This window comes from Boleophthalmus pectinirostris, unplaced genomic scaffold (assembly GCF_026225935.1).
Source record: "Boleophthalmus pectinirostris isolate CB_2022bp ecotype Guang Dong unplaced genomic scaffold, ASM2622593v1 HiC_scaffold_2826, whole genome shotgun sequence".
NCBI lineage: Eukaryota > Metazoa > Chordata > Actinopteri > Gobiiformes > Gobiidae > Boleophthalmus > Boleophthalmus pectinirostris.
In genome coordinates, this window is record NW_026571291.1 from 1386856 (window position 1) to 1403466 (window position 16611).

The window sequence follows — 16611 nt, forward strand, 5'->3', positions numbered from 1 at the left end:
TTTATATGAGAAATGAGAACTTTATATGAGTATGTCCACTTACTGTTAGGTCTCATACTCTTTAGACCTGGTTTAGTCCTGGTTTAGACCTGGTTTAGACCTGGTTTAGTCCTGGTTTAACCTGGTTTAGACCTGGTTTAGTCCTGGTTTAGTTCTGGTTTAGTCCTGGTTTAGTTCTGGTTTAGCCCAAAATGTGAAAACAGGAAAATCCTGCTGTGTAATCAGTTTATTTCAACAAAGTAACTGTAATCCAATTACCACTCACTGAAACAGTAACTGTAACTGAATACAGTTACTCATAATTTGTACTCTGATTATGTAACTCTGGTACATGTAATCTGTTACTCCCCAACACTGTAAATAAATAAATGAATAATAACAGTGATCAATTGATAACTAAAGCAAAAATAATAAATCAAACCCTGTTAATCAAATTAATATCCCTGAGAAACTTGAATAAGATTTTAAAACTATTATTCCCTGGGCAGTGTTGGGAGTGTTACTTTTAAAATGTATTCCCCTACAGATTACAGATTACATACACCAAAATGTAGTTTGTAACATAATCCATTAAATTATTTAAAGTGAGTAATGTAATCTGAATACTTTGGATTATTTGCTATTGTCGTGCTTTTTAAAACTACATAAACGTACCAACCACATCCTGAAAATTCTTGTTTGTTTTCTTTAGATTCTCTGTTGAGCCCAAGTCTCCATGAATAAGAAACTGTTTTTACTGTAAAGAAGAAAAGACGAGGACATTTTAACATAAGATGTTTTGTTTTATCTGCTAAAAGAAAATAAAAAGCCCAATCTTTTCTTAAGCATATAAAAAATATTATTGATAGAGAAATTATTTTTATACGAGATCACTGCTCCCTTAAAGTATGTCCACTCTACTGTTAGTGTCATATTGTTTAAACCTGGTTTAGTCCTGGTTTTAGACCTGGTTTAGTCCTGGTTTTGGACCTGGTTTTAGTCCTAGTTTAGTCTTAGTTTAGTCCTGGTTTTAGACCTGGTTTAGTCCTGGTTTAGTCCTGGTTTTAGACCTGGTTTAGACCTGGTTTGGTCCTGGTTTTAATCCTGGTTTAGCCCAAAATGTGAAAACAGGAAAATACTAGCCCTGAGTCCATGGACCTGGATCAGGTTTACAAACCAAATCCTTCCGGCCTACAGGTTTTATTTATTATTAATTCTTGCACTTTGACGGAGCAGCTCTGAATTTCATTTTATTGTATAATGACAATAAAGGCTTTTCTATTCTTTTCTATTCTGTTCTATTCTACAGGAGTCATTGTTACTGGAGACAGTCAGGACTGGACACTGTGTGATGGACTGAGACACTTCACTTCATCCAAAACAGGACTCGGCTCAGAGAGTGAAGGACGACACAGGGATTAGATTTGTGCAGCTTTAATTGTTGAACTTAACTGTTGAACAATCACATAAACAATCGCAAATAAATATGTAAATTAGCAGAACAATTACGATTAAAGAAACAATTAAAAAACCTCGATCATAGACGCAGTAGAAGTAACAGTGTTGCCATGGTGCTCTGAAGGACCCCTGAGCTGTACATACACATACATACATACATACATACATACATGCATACATGCATACATGCATACATGCATACATGCATACATGCATACATACATACATACATACATACATACATACATACATACATATACATACATACATGCATACATACATACATACGTACATTATAACAATTATTAAAATAGCTTTTTTTGTCGAAACAATGTCAAATCTGAATAAAATAAAGCACTTGGCATAAATTTTAGGACGTTTTCTCATTTACTGGCTTGTTGAACCAGATCTTGGAGTGCGTCCTCGGTGAGATTTTATATGGAAAGAATAAATGCAATGTGTCATATTTTTGTAAATGTGCAACCCCAATTGTTTTTTTTTTCTCCCTAAAAGATACACATATCAAATCGTTACATATCAAGTTTACATATTGTGCATTATTTGTATTGTGAGTTATTTGTGAGTTCGGTAACAGCTCAGCTCCCTCCGGTGAACTCAATTTCACGGGTTAGTTTTCGTTCCTACCCTCGCCTGGGAACGCCTCGGTGCCCCCCCTGGAGGAGCTGGAGGAAGTGTCTGGGGTGAAGGAAGTCTGGGAGTCCCTGCTTAGACTAATGCCCCCGCAACCCGGCCCCTGATAAGTGGGAGAAAATGGATGGTATGTTCGGTAATAGTTTATGGACTTATAAACTGCATAGGAGAAACCTGAGAGATTTTTGAGAGAGAAAGCGAGAGGACCAAGCAAACAGGACAACTTAAATTGAGAACAAAGCCATAAGGCAACTCTGGGTATGTTTATGAGGAAGGAATAACATTTACAAACTCAAAAAGTTACACATGAGGTGTAGCCCCTTGTGCAGTGAATGTTGTATGACACCACCAAATGGGCAAGATTTACAGTATTTAAAGTAAAACTGGGTGAGGTCTGAACCCACTGTGCCAATATTCCCTATAGCAAGGGTCCGCAACCCCTGAGCTGTGAACCGGTACCAGGTCGGTGGGTCGTTTGGTACCGGGTTGCAAATGCGCAAACCCCCCCTCCCATGCACTGCGCGGACCGTGCCTCCACCCTTGCACCGCGTGGCCTGGGTCTTCTGGCGTACATCATGTGGACTGCGCCTCCTCCTGTGTTTCCTGCATCTCTAAACCAGAACTAAAACCAGGACTAAACCAAGTCTAAAAATCAGGTCTAAACCGGTCTAAAACCTGGACTAAAACAGGATTTAACCTGGACTAATCCATGCCGGATGGACCGTGCCTTCTCCTGTAAAACGTGTCTTCCACTGCGCCTCCTCCTATACGCCGCCGGTCTGTGAAAATATTGTCCAGAAAAGACCCCCCCTGCCCAAGTCCTCGAAATATTGTCGGATATAAAACCGGTCTGTGACGCAAAAAAGGTTGGGGACCACTGCTCTATAGTTATTACAGTAATGCCAACTAAAGTATTTTTTTCCTTTGGTGTAGGAACAGTGAGTGCTGTTATTATTATCATTGTATATATATCGTTTTTCTCTGTGCTATAGCCAAGTTGTTGCTTGTTGTTTGCTGACAGCTGGATTCTTGGCATCATCATTTGTAAACAGAGTTCGGCATTCATAAGTTATTTCACTTCAGTCTAAACCCCTTTGGTCATAGTTTTATGTAAAGTGTTTGTAACAGTCTATTAAAGCGTTTTAACAACGCAGTAACAATGCAAGATAAGTGCATGGCTAATGAAGTAATAATAATACATGACCTAATCAATCACATTATAAAATGGAACACCATCCTTCCTCAGGTAACATCTTATTCTTTATGTTATTCATTTCCTGTTGGTGTTTCATCCGCAGCTGCTCCACTTCCATTGCAAACTCTTTGCCTCCAAATTTCTTCATCAACTTCTCCATCTCCTGCTTCTGTTTTTTCTCCAACTCTGTGATTAGTTTATTCTGCTCCTCTTTGTGTTTTCTTAAGAGCTTCTGCGTAAAGTCTTCCATTTCTTCTTGATGCTTTTGCTCTAGTTCCTCCAGTCTTTCCTTCAGCTCTTGTTTTTGTTGGCTGCACAAGGCAGACTTAAGCTGACAAAGTTGTTCATCATGTTCATCAGACAGCTTCTTCTTTCTTTTTGGGAGATCTTCTTTCATGGTATCTTTCTCCAGATTTCTCATCTCTCGCTGTTGTTTTGTCAGTAACTTCTCAATTTCTTCATTTTGCTTCAGTTCAAACATTTTTCGTTTGTTCTCTTCACATTTCATTTGTTCCAGTTTGTGACGTTTCTGGATTTCTCTAAATTCATTGCTGTTTTTCTTCTCTTTACTTAAAACCACGATGGCCAGGTCAATCATCTGATCCTTATGTTGCTTGTGCAGATCCTCTATTTCACTTTTCAGACTTGTCTCCTTGTGTGAAGTAAGGTTTTGTAAGCTTCTATATTCTTCTTTCTCTTGTTGAATCTGCTCCTTGAGAACAGTAACTTCCTGTAAGTGTTTGTCAAACTGAGCTGCAAAGTCGATCTCCTTCTTGTGTTTAAAGTCGTTGAACTCTTCGGCCTTCTTGCGAGCCTCTTCCTCGTACGTCTTCTTCAGCTCCTCCATTTGTCTCTCATGTCTTTCCTGTAGCTCCTTCCTCTGCTTCTCCTCTTGCTCACGTCTGTTTTGATCTTCTTCTTCTTTCTTAATTCTGTACATTTCCAGTTTGTCCTTGTATTCTTGTTCTAGTTTCTCCAGTCTTGCTTGCTCCTCCTGTCGTCTTATTTCATCCTGCTTGTATCGATTGTCCCACCATTGTGTCCTCTCTTCCTCCCAGGCCTCTCGTTCTTGTTCCATTTTGTCTTTACTCTGTTGCAGTTCTTTGTCAAAGTTTTCTTTTGATTCCATTTTAATTTTCCTCTCTAACTCTTGAAGATTCTGTTCATACTCCTGTCTCCTAACTCTGTCCTGCTCTTCCCTCTGACGGTCTTCTTCTTCTCTCTGGTTCTGCTCTTCTGTTCTCAGAGTACGTTCCCTTTTTATATTTGCCTCCAGCTCTTTGAGTTCTTTGTCTCTCGCTTCACGTTCTCTCTCAATTTCTTTTGATTGTTCTTCCATTCTTAGTTTAATCTCTTGCATTTCCTGTTCATGTTTTTGCTCCATTTCTTCCATCTTTCTTTTCATCTCTTCTTCCTTTTCCTGTAATAACCTCTGTGTTTCTTTCTGAATGGCCTCCTCAGCCTCCTGGAGCATCTCACTTGTGTAGCAGCCTCCACCGTTAACTCTCACCACATCATCAATCTTCTTTATCAGGTCCTTCACTTGGGCTGATGGTTTTTCTGTGTTTTCTTCCCAATTATTAAATACATGGCACCTGTTCCCACAGTCAGATAACAGCTTCTTACAAGAATCTTCACATTTACGTTGAATATAGCCTTCAAATGAAAGTCCAAATTTTTTCAGATCATCTCCACGTGTGAACAGAATTAAGGTGAACTTTTCAGCATCTTTTCCAAATCCTTTCTTGATCAGATTCAGAGTTTCTTTCTCTTCAGGTGTGAATCTTCCGATTTGCAGCACCAACAGAAAGATGTGTGGTCCTGGTGCCAGGAGACTGATGCATTTGAGCATTTCCATCATTCACCTCATGATTAGACATGGTGCTGTCGAACAGACCGGGAGTGTCCACCACCTCCACACGACGACCGTCCACCTCCCCATGTGCCTTCTGACACAGTTTGGTCACAGATGTTTGGCTCAAGTCATATTTGAACTCTTCTCGTCCCAGGATGGTGTTTCCAGAACTGCTCTTTCCACTGCCCGTCTTTCCAATCAGCACAATCCTCAGAGTCTCTGCACGCTGTGTGTCCCCTGTAAATGTGAAAAGAAATCAATACAAGTAAAATTAATTAACATTATCATTATTGTTATGACTTACAAATATACTGCAGCATTTAAATAGATAACACTATATTTTACTTATGCAATGACTCTATATTCCATAATGAGAAGAATTGGCCCTCATTAATAAAATGACAAAATGGTGTATCTGGTGTACGACCAAAATCATCCCCTTTTGTAGGATTTATCAAAAGTGAGTGCACAGTGTGCACAAATCTCATGGCAGATCTTCTATGGTGTTCAATGTGCACCTATTGACAACAAACATATTACCATTTAATAAACTTCTTTTTTAAAATATGTTGAACCAAAAATTATGTTTATTTGTAATAGTTTAGCAACCATAAGCTTGTTCTCTATTTGTTGATGCTATGCTTTTAAAGTTTTTAAATTGAAAAACTAATACCAAGTTATCATCATGAGCGATGGCTTTAAACATAAAACTGCAGCATGCTTAACTTTGGACATGGCTTGCTACGCATCAGCCCGGAGCAGAAGTTGCCTGGCTGTTAAACTGTAATTCATCTCTTGTAGAAGAATTTATATATTTTGTTTAGAATGATACAAGAAGATTTTTCACACTCCATGGTCTGATTCCACAGCTTTTGGATTCGAACAAAATGTAGAAGGGACTGGCTGATCAGGCAAGTGCAGAAAAACATGAGTTTTGGTAGCAGCAGCAGCAGTCAACAGCAGTAAAGACCAGGTTGAAGGTTTCTGAGGAAAAGTGTAGTGTAGTGCAGCGGACTCCAGTCTGGATGGGTTCATTAGATTGGCAGCTCTGTCTTCTATATGCAGGTTCCAGGCAGGGGAAGCAAAACCAAGCGCAGTGGATGAGGTCCAAACAGTTCTGCACTGTCCTCCACAAACACATGCCTGGTTCCAAAGTTCAAGCATTCAGTGTAGCATGGATCTGCTCTGGGAAGATAAGTGAGACCAGTGCACATTGGACTAGGTCCAGGGGTTTCACCAGTCCTCCATGCTCCAGGGCTGAGGCTGATTCCACGGTGAAGCAAACATCATTCAGACAGAACCGCAGATCCAGTCTGGTTCACATAGGCCAATATCTTGTTCTTCGTAGCCCGTCCTAAGCACACTTGGATCTTCCCTGGGAGAAAGCGCTACTCAGGCACCACACCTACTCCAACTCATCTATGCCCAGCCTGAATCAAAACACACTGCAAACACATTTTTAAGCAGAACGACAAGCAAAGTACCGTTCTTCAGATGCTACCAAAATCCTTTCACCTCCACATCTAGTTAAGCAGATTGGAGTATACGGACGAGGACAGACTGTCAGTGTCAGTGATTCTAAGTGAGCTGGTGATTTTTTTTTCTTGCAAGTTTCCTGTCTGACCTAACCAGATCACAGGGATGTTGAAGAACACTTTCAGCTATTTTTTTCTTGGGTAGATCTGTTCTATGGGCTGTATTCTGCTCTAGACGTAGACAAAGAGGCAGCTGAGCACATATCCTGACATTTCTGTGCCAAATATTAGTTAGCTGTTCCAGACTGTTAGTGTTTGTGAATCAAACAATCAGAGCTTTCTGTTCAGTGGAAATTGAAAGTGTACTAACTTTTTGACTGAGGTGCATGTTCAGTGAGAGCCATTCTGGACTGATACATTTGTAGAACTCAATTCAGAGTACTACACATCAATTGGCGGGAGCCAGGTTAGGTGTGGCCTCCCCATTCACCTTTGATTAGAGATGGGCATTCGATGAAATTTTCTTAATCGATCATCGGAAGAATTAACGATCGTTATGATTAATCATTGTTTTTATATTAAAATGATCATCATTATTAAATCTGAATAATCTCAGAAATAAATTCAACTTTATGACATATAAACATAACGACTCTAGATCCACATCAGCTGTTTGACATTATAATGTGTTTAATGCAGCTTTGTACAAATTGAAACAAAACTTAAAACCGCATCGCTAATTTGCATAAACTAAGCGAAGATAAAACTGCAGCTCTTGTGCGCCGATGCGGTCAATTTCTGTCAGATTAAAAGACATGACTCAGGTGAATACAGGTTAGTGTGATCATATTTGCGTTTGTCAAAACCAGGACAGCGTACGGGGGGAGGGAGGTGGGACTCCACATCGACATTGAGCGACTCTCACCTGGTAAAACTTTTCCCACTGGACACAGAAACATATGTGCTGCTTTATACACTGTGCACATGGACTCACACTTTCCCCAACGCAACGAAAAGCATGGATTTTCTTGTACAAATCATCGTTAAATCCACATTTGTGCTTCGGTACGTTGCAGACTGACCGACTGTTTGTGTCTCGCTCCTTCTGATGCAGAGACACATGTACACACCTGTGGTCACGATACACACAACAACCTACATTCGGTTTGTCGATTAAAATTAACGTAATTGATGAAATTCTTAATAATCAATTATCGATTAATTGACTAATCATGCCCATCCCTACCTTTGATGCTGCCTAAAAATATGCATCCAAAATTGCGTAGGGCAAAATACGTGTGCAGTGTGTCCCAGGCTTTGCACATGTAAATACTGTCACGTGAAATGTGTTTGGAAGAGGAGAAAAAGGTTTTTGGCAGGATATCAGCACATATGCTGCACCACTGGGTTACAGCTTTAATGGGCCGTACTGTTCTGGTAGCTTAATTGTTTATTAATTACTTTTTTCATATGTGCAGCTCTAGGAGCTCTAGAGGTGCCAGGGTCATGGTGATTTTGTAATTCTATTTAACAGGCTAATAATAATAACAATAATAATAATAATAATAATAACAATAATAATAATAATAATAATAATACAATAATAATAATAATAATAATAATACTACAACAAATGAATTAAATAAACAATGACAAAATCACACCCCCCCTTCTGTTTTTTGGACAAATCTCTCCCTGCGTATACCTAGGTACTAGTCCTTTTTACATATTGAATCAACTGTTTAGGCTCTATTTCTAAAAAGATGAATTATAAAAATAAGGAATGTAGGATATTTTTAGGGTTTTATTTTTAAGGCCATATAAAAAAAAATTCCCATGAATAGGCAAATGTTTTGTGTGCCCCAGTACAGATATACTGTATAAACAGTTCTACAGGGCAAAATAAGTATGTTGTTATCTTTACCATCATGGCTCTGGTTTCTAAGAATTGTGAAAAGAATTTAAACTCAAAGATGTGAATAATTATGATGCTCAGAATGCCTAAGGTAAGTGAGGAATAACTGAACCACTGCAAATTGTAAAATTAACTAGTTCTGTTTTGATGGGTTTAAGACAGTAAAACCTTTAAGATTTTGTTTTTTTTCTGCAATATCACAAAACATCCAATTTTTATGATTTCCTGTTCAGCCTTTTGTCATATTTCATGCACCCATGCTGTAAATCCTGTGGGTGTGGAGGCCACCTTTATCAGCAGCTGCTCATACGGAGGTCAACTCGATATTCCCACAGCTCTACGTTTCCCTTCCATGTTTGTTAGAAAATATATTTTAAAGCTGTGGGAAAACATAGCCATGTTAACATAGGTACGCTCCCCTCATATGTACTGTGGGATCAGAGCTGTGCACGCCCTTTGCTGTATGCACAAATATACACTAGACATTCACCATTTTATACAAAATTTGGCCTTTGTGTTTTAATGTTTTGTTTTAGATCAAGTACTACACAATACTATCCATAGTTATTTTTGTAAATAATACATACCAGTGACTGGTCTTGTGTCTGTTGAAGAGGAGCTGCTCTGTAGAGCTGAGATCTTCTCTATTTGTGTCTGCACAAACATTTGTCTGGTGTAACTTTGAGGAACATTTCTGTTCTTTGTTGAAGTTTGTAGTTCTTTTAAGATTTGAGGGACTTGCTTCTGGTCTTTTATGTTGAAGATGAAATATCTTCCACCACAGCTTTGACACAGCTCCTTCAGGTCTTTGTTCTGACTCACAAAGTCAGAGTAAACTGGAGCTGAAGGATCTGACTCCACAGTGAACAGAACCAGGGTGAAGGCATCAACACGAGGACCCAGAACCTCCTGAAGTATCTTAAACTCAGCCTTGTCTTCATCAGTGAGAGGATTCAAAGGTAACACCAGGACAAAGGCGTGGACACCATCAGGGTCACACAGAGAAATACTGTTATAGAACTGCTCCCTCACTGTCTGAGCAGAACTACCACAGAGAGACGGCATCTCCACTATGGACAGACACAGTCCAGGCAGCTCCCTCTGACGTTTGATGCTCTCAGATGAGCTCCTCTCTCCAGAGGTTCTCTGTCCTAACATGACATCTGCTGCAGAAGTTTTCCCTGCTCCTTTCCTCCCACAAAGAACCACATTTAGTGTCGTTTTTATTTCTGTAGAGAAGCCCTCAGTAACAGTGACAGAAGATCCTCTGTTAGTTTGGACCATGATCTCAATAACCTTCATCAAACTATGGTGGTTTTTGTCTTGCATTATATAGAATCTTAACTCACAATCCTGAAGAAGTGCATTAGCAGCCACAGTCATATGTTCTGTGTGTGTTAAGACGAGAATGGAGTGTTTAAAAGCATCTGGACCCAACATTGTCAGGATGAACTTGAGTGTTTGTCTGTCGTCTTCAGTGAAATCAGAGGGCTTCACCAGCAGCAGGAGAACGTTTGGTCCTGGATGACACATGGACACACATTTCTTCAGTTCTTTTTTCTGCTTTTCCACAGACATATTGAAGAGGTCTGCAGTTTTCACCACTGTGAGCAGATATTCCTCTCCATTCCCCATGCTCCACTTTTTGGCTGCTCTTCTTATTGGTGATAAACTGACTTAAAACTTTCTTTTTGTCGTCACTTTTTCCAAACAAGAGAATACGAAGTTCTAAATCTGTGGGAGAAAAACAAAGACTTTTAGCAGTGATGATTATGATCGAGAGCTGTAGAAGTTCATTAATTCATCGTCACATGTTTAGTTCTTTCACATGATTAGTGTTAGAATTGTAGTGGAGTGAGGGAGTAAACATAACTTTAGGATTTTAGTAACAAAGAAAATAAATTCATATTTCTGGAAAATATAGGGATTTGTGTCTTACTAGTTGGACTGTAGCTTGTTTCTGAGACTTTGCTCTTTGTTGGATCCTGTGCTGTCAGTCCTGAGTAGAAAGAGGAAATGTAAACATTGATATTAAACCAAAACATAAAATTGTTTCTAGTTTCTCCACGTACCAGCTTTCTGAACCTCTGCCATGATGCTGCCTGTTGCCTCCTGGTCCCTGGTGTGAGGAGCAGCAGAAGGATCTTCAAATACTTCATAAGACAAGTTATGGCCCTGATTTTCTTTGACAATCTGACCCAGTCGTGATAACAACTCTGCAAATTTAAAGTTCTTAACTTCTTCTTCTTCTTCAGTAAAGTTCTTCATCCACATAAATCTATATCTGCATTTCCTGACAATTATTCCTAAGGGTGAGTTCTTTGTGTACGTGACATTTAGACTTTCTTCTCTGTCTGTGGAGATCAGCACCATTGAATGATCAAACGAGTTTTCACTGAACATCTCTAACACTTTCTGGAGCCTCTGCTGCTGCTGTGAGGTGAAGTCTTCAGGTTGAAGGACCAGCAGGAGCACATGGGGCCCAGGCTCTGAGGCATCTGCAAACTCTTCTATCTTGTCTTTCAGCTCCTCTTCAGTGAAGTCAGGGTGGAGAAGGTCTGGTGTGTTGATGACTGTTAGTTTTTTGTCTCCCACTGGAGCACTGACTTTTGTTGAGTATTGTGACTCTGTCCTAAAGTTGAACGTGTCTTTTCTGACTAAGAAACTCTCCACCAAACATCTCTGTGTCCAGCAGTTCCCCAGAAGAGCCACCCTCAGCTCAGACACTGAAATGAAAACAAATATAGTTCAATATAAAGTTATAATAATTAAAATGGGTCTTAAATATAATATAAAGTAATTATTCACATTTGTGCCTTGTCATGTGAAGTTTGTGATCTCTAGTTGCTTTTCTTTTTGGGATAACAGACTGTGGTTGTTTCATATTTTTGCTATAAAAAAATCATTGGTGTGTGTGTTCTATAGACTGAAATTGTGACAATTATTTTTCCTCATTTAAAAAAGGAAAATACTAAAAAAGCGCAGTGTAAATTAAAAGCGGATGTGAAGCATTCATACAAAGCTGTTCTGTGGTGATTTGAAGGATAAATAACAGTTACATGACACAGTTGAATCACTTGTGTAAAAAGTAGGTTTATATGTAACTGTATTTTTAGTTAAAAAAAAAAGGGACATTTTCTGTCCGTACTCTGGTATCGGTTAATATCGGGTATGGGCAGATACTTAAAGTCAAAGTATCAATATCGGTATTGTAACTGAAAAAGCTGGATCACTGCATCCCTACTTAAAACAGTCTAACACACTGCTCCTCGTTGTTTAATCCTTTCGTATATTTAGGCCAAGAAAACAAACACTGGGCTGGTAGTGTGTATAACACTGGGACAGCACAATGTGATATTCTCTGATACATGTGTTATGATAAAATTAGTAATTATATTATTATTCATATTTAAGTTTTTAGGTTTTGGTTTGTTCCTGTGTGTCCAAGTCTGTCAAGTCTTTTAAGAATAAAAAAGTATTTAGGAAAGTGACTCCTCAAATAAAAGTAACTTAAAGAGTAACTAAAGATTATCATCTGATTTATAATTTGATGTTATTGAAATTTGAAGGACAAACATTAAATAATAAACAAAATCTGGTATTTTCAAAGGACAGACACAAAAATGAGACAAAATAAATCAGATCTGAAGGAGCTGCAAGAAACACAAATGTTCAAATCATTTCAGATTTTCACATACAAATTTCTCACAGTGAGAAGAGGAAACACGACTTTTACTCAAGTAAGAGTACTGTTACTTCAATAAAATATTACTCAAGCAGGAGTAAAAGTATGCTGCTGAAAAAGTACTCTGAAAAGTACAATTACTTTAAGTAAAATAAACTGAGAAAATGTAACTGAGTACTGCCAACCTACGTGAATTTAATGAACGTTACAAGATCAGACGCAGAGGAGAAGTCGACATAAATGTTTAGTTTAACTCACTGTCTGGTGGAATAAGCTCATAGCTCCAACTGCGGGTCAAGGGTGAAACACCTGAAAATGAGAGAAATGATTCAGTTTCCAAAAAGCTGTGAAGAATGTGATTGGTTGAAAGACAAAGACAGTGGGCTGTGATTGGCTCATAGTGACACAAACGATGATGTTCCTGGTTCAGTTTTCATTCTTGATTCATTTTGGTCGATCTAATGCAGGAGGATTCTTACTACGACCAATATTATTTATTTTTTAAATAATTACATTTGTACTGTGAAAAGTTAATATGCAGAAAAATAATAGACTACAAAAATATTATGTTTTTGTATGTTTTAAAGCCACAGTAGATCAGGTCGAGTGGCTTTGTGTGTTGTGAGGGACACACAGACGACTTGTATCATCAGAACAGAAATGAATTAAGATCTGTGTTCACCGTATATACAACAGTTTCATCATCAGGCCAAAGTAGAAATGTACTTGTTTGTTCATTCTTTATATTTCTTCTGTCATTAGGCAAAGTAAAAAGTAAATAATAAAAATAAATAAATCTGAAAGGATGCATTCAACCAAATCTTTGGGAATCATTAAATGACTAGCTCAACAGAAAATTACACATAATTAGGAGTTTACTCAAATGATTCTGATCCTTGTACCTAAATCTACCTGGAATCATTATTAATCAAACATAAAGTATATCATAGCCTCGTTTAAATCATAACATAAGTTTGTTGTCTTGATGATTTCGTCTTTCATGAAAACTCACCTTGTGACGCCATGGTTTTACACCAGGGACCTAAAAAGAGAAAAAACAAATAAAATGGAACGTGTGTTTCACGTGAACAATATTAAAATAAATACAAAATTATTATTATTATTATTATTATTATTATTATTATTATTATTATTATTATTATTATTATATTAAAAATAGGCTAACTTAACTTATTAGCGTCTCTTTCCAGATTGTGTAAACATTAGTCTGAGTAACGGTGCAAGTGCGGACTTCCTTGTTCACCTGTTGCCTAATCACCCGAAAACTACATTTGGCTCATACATAGTTTATATTTCCTTCTCTTTGTATAAATAATTTGTTGGTATATTTCAAGTGACAAATATTTGGCTGTGCTAGCTTAAAAATTGAAGTAGGCCTAATATTATCGCTGAAGCCTGAACACAAACACTTCTGCACACGCTTCTACTTATTTCCGCGACATTTCCGATTAAAAAATCAACAGAAACAGTTTGCTAAATGAGCAGATTATAAAATAAAACATTAGTCTTGAACATTGAATAAACAATATTTTGTGTCATAGAGACTCTACATAGGCTACATGATCTTACCTTAGAGAGAAAGTTTTCCTCGAGGTTTACACCTTAAAATCATGAAAATGAAAGTGACCGAACATCATCCGACATTTGCTTTTGTTTACCACAAGGAGGCGCCAAACATTCACTTATGTATAAACCACGACGATCTTTAACCACAGACTGCAGCCTCCGACTCCTCAACATAACTCTAGTAACATAAAAGTAACTGCTTCATTTTGGATTTTAATGTTTTTTAGATGATATTTGTGTTCTCAGGTTCATGTTTGACCCGTCACACTATTCGACTGTCGCTTTATTCCAGAGTGTCCAGAATGTTCCAGAATGTCACTGCTCACACTTCTGTCACTTCACCAAGTTTCAACATGAACAAATGTAGACAAAATAAACAATTTTAATGATCATTTTAGTGACGAATAAATAACACGCTGCTGTTAATGACGGGTTTGAATGCCACTGTTTATTAAAATGTTGTTTTATTTTTTTAAATCAGTGTTTGTTAAATAGTATTGTTGTGGTCATAAGAAACATTAACCTATGTATTGGGTAGAATGAACCCAACAGAGGAGTTAAATACAGCCTTTTTATGACCGAGAATTAGAAAAAAATAAAAACCAAATAGTTATGTTAAGATAATAACCCAAACGGATGAGTTGTGTTGGTCCAATAGTGACCAAGTGACAAGCATAGACTGTATGTAAATGATTATTACATCTTAATACAATTATTTATTTACACAGGTTGGATTATATCACCAACCTGTGGTAATATCATTTTTATTTATACGTGATCAGTTCAAAACTCACAATGGTTCATCATAAATGCACTCACTTTTTATTGCTGCTGCCATGATTTATTTGTTTTATTTATTACAAAATGATAAAAATACACAGTAAAAAAAAGCCAATTAAAATACAAACAATACATATTACAAATTATCTACCTATTTAATTCATTACTGAAATACCTTTCCTATTACTACAAGAGCAAGATACAAATATTTACATTCAGCTCTCTCAGGATTTTACAGGTAAGTTCACAAGATTTTACATGATCGTTTAAAAGCATCAGCTGAACGGGGTTTTAGTTCATTGTATTTTTCTAGACGCTCTAGTTTTAGTGTCCTGTTAAAGATAATTAAAGAAGAGGAAACTTTCATTTTTCTGCCCAGCTCGTTCTAAATCTGTGAGTCCCAACATGCCACACTGAAACTAGTACATGTTAATTTTCAGTTCTTTCCCTTCAGGAGTGATTTTCTCCTGGTGCTGTGGTCATGAGAGGGTGTAGATACAGATGAGCCGACAGAACCGCTCAGTGAGTCTAAAAACGACATTGCTGCTGTCATGATGTCACATTACATTCAATCTGTATCACAACTAGAAACAAACACTTAAAACTTGTAACATTTAAAAGTAAAACATGTTCTGAATACAGATCTCTCAAATGTTCATACTCATAAATAACCTGCTGTTGCATTATATTTTAAACATGAAAACATCTAGGCCAACAGACACGAAAAGGCCCACGCTTCAAAATAAAAAAGTTTGCTAGATAAATCTGTAGGAGCCTAATTTAAGATGCATGCAGAGGGAAAACATGTGAGTGAAACAATAATCATATATACTACATATACATTGTAAACAACAGAAAAGCACATTTCTCAAAAAGGAGCGAGAAAAAGAAAAACTTATATTAACCCGCCTCTGTTCATAACATAGTTTCAAAAATGATGTGGTTGCTTCTGTACACTGATCATGGAACTTAACAAATATTTACATATAGCAAAATAAATTGCATATACATACATACAAAATATAATTTTAACTCAAAAACTTTTTTTTTTTGTCATATTGTACTGTACACATATATATACACATACACATATACATGCATACATACACTATGTTGGGTTACATATCTGCTTACTTATGACAAATATATATAAAAAAAGAATAATAATAATAAATGAATGTCTGCTTTTATTAACAACAACACTTCTGATATCACAGTGACTGAGAGCAGCCCCATGACAAGAAGATCTAGGTTCAGTTTCCATTCTGGCTGGGGTTTGTCAGGTTGATGGTGGAAATCACTGGAGGAAACAAATTCAGACTCAGACTAATGCTCCTGCAGCTGTTCTCCTGACAGGACACACAAGCCTAACCTTCAAAACTTATTCCTTTATGGAAAGGTGTTCTACTTTTTATCATTTTAAAGTGAGTAGGGGGTTTGTGTTTGTTAAAGTCTGAGTTCTTATTCACGTTTAGAGCAATATTTTGAAGTTGACATTTCATTGATTATTTATATTGTGAGTCCAGTGATGGTTTATGGACTTAAAAACTGTAAAACATGTGTGTTACATGATGTGGCAAAATTGGAACAGAGTGATTTCTGAGGCTCAGAGGGAAAGGACTATACAAAACTTAAAACATGAACAAAGCTAAAAGACAACTCCGGGTATGTTTTTGTCAGTGAATGTTGTTTGATGACAAATGGTCAACAACTCCAACACAAAATCTTAATGAAAAGCAAACATGGCTGAATGAATCACGTTATGAAATGGAGCAACTTTGTTCTTCAGGTAACATCTTCTTCTTTAGTTCATTTATTTCCTGTTGGTGTTTCATGTTCACCTGCTCTACCTTCGTTGCACTCTCTGCAGCTTTCTTCATCAACTTCTCCATCTCCTGCTGATGTTTTTTCTCTAACTCTTCGAGTTGTTTATTCTTCTCTTCTTCATGTTTTCTTAAGAGCGTCTGTGTAAATGTATTCATTTCTTGTGCATGTTTTTGCTTTAGTTCCTCAGTTTTTTCTTCCAGTTCT

At 37.3% G+C, this 16611-nt stretch overlaps 1 protein-coding gene across 1 annotated transcript; it reads right to left on the reverse strand.

Annotated features, from left to right (window-relative positions):
- Positions 1-1699: 1699 nt before the first annotated feature.
- LOC110170488 (uncharacterized) lies at positions 1700-13888 on the reverse strand. Its single transcript, XM_055160009.1, is given in 8 exon segments — positions 1700-5144; positions 5146-5375; positions 9116-10139; positions 10141-10262; positions 10601-11254; positions 12472-12522; positions 13226-13255; positions 13804-13888. Coding segments are annotated over 7 exon segments (3933 nt in total). The 5' UTR covers positions 13239-13255; positions 13804-13888; the 3' UTR covers positions 1700-3305.
- Between the last annotated feature and the right edge of the window lie 2723 nt (positions 13889-16611).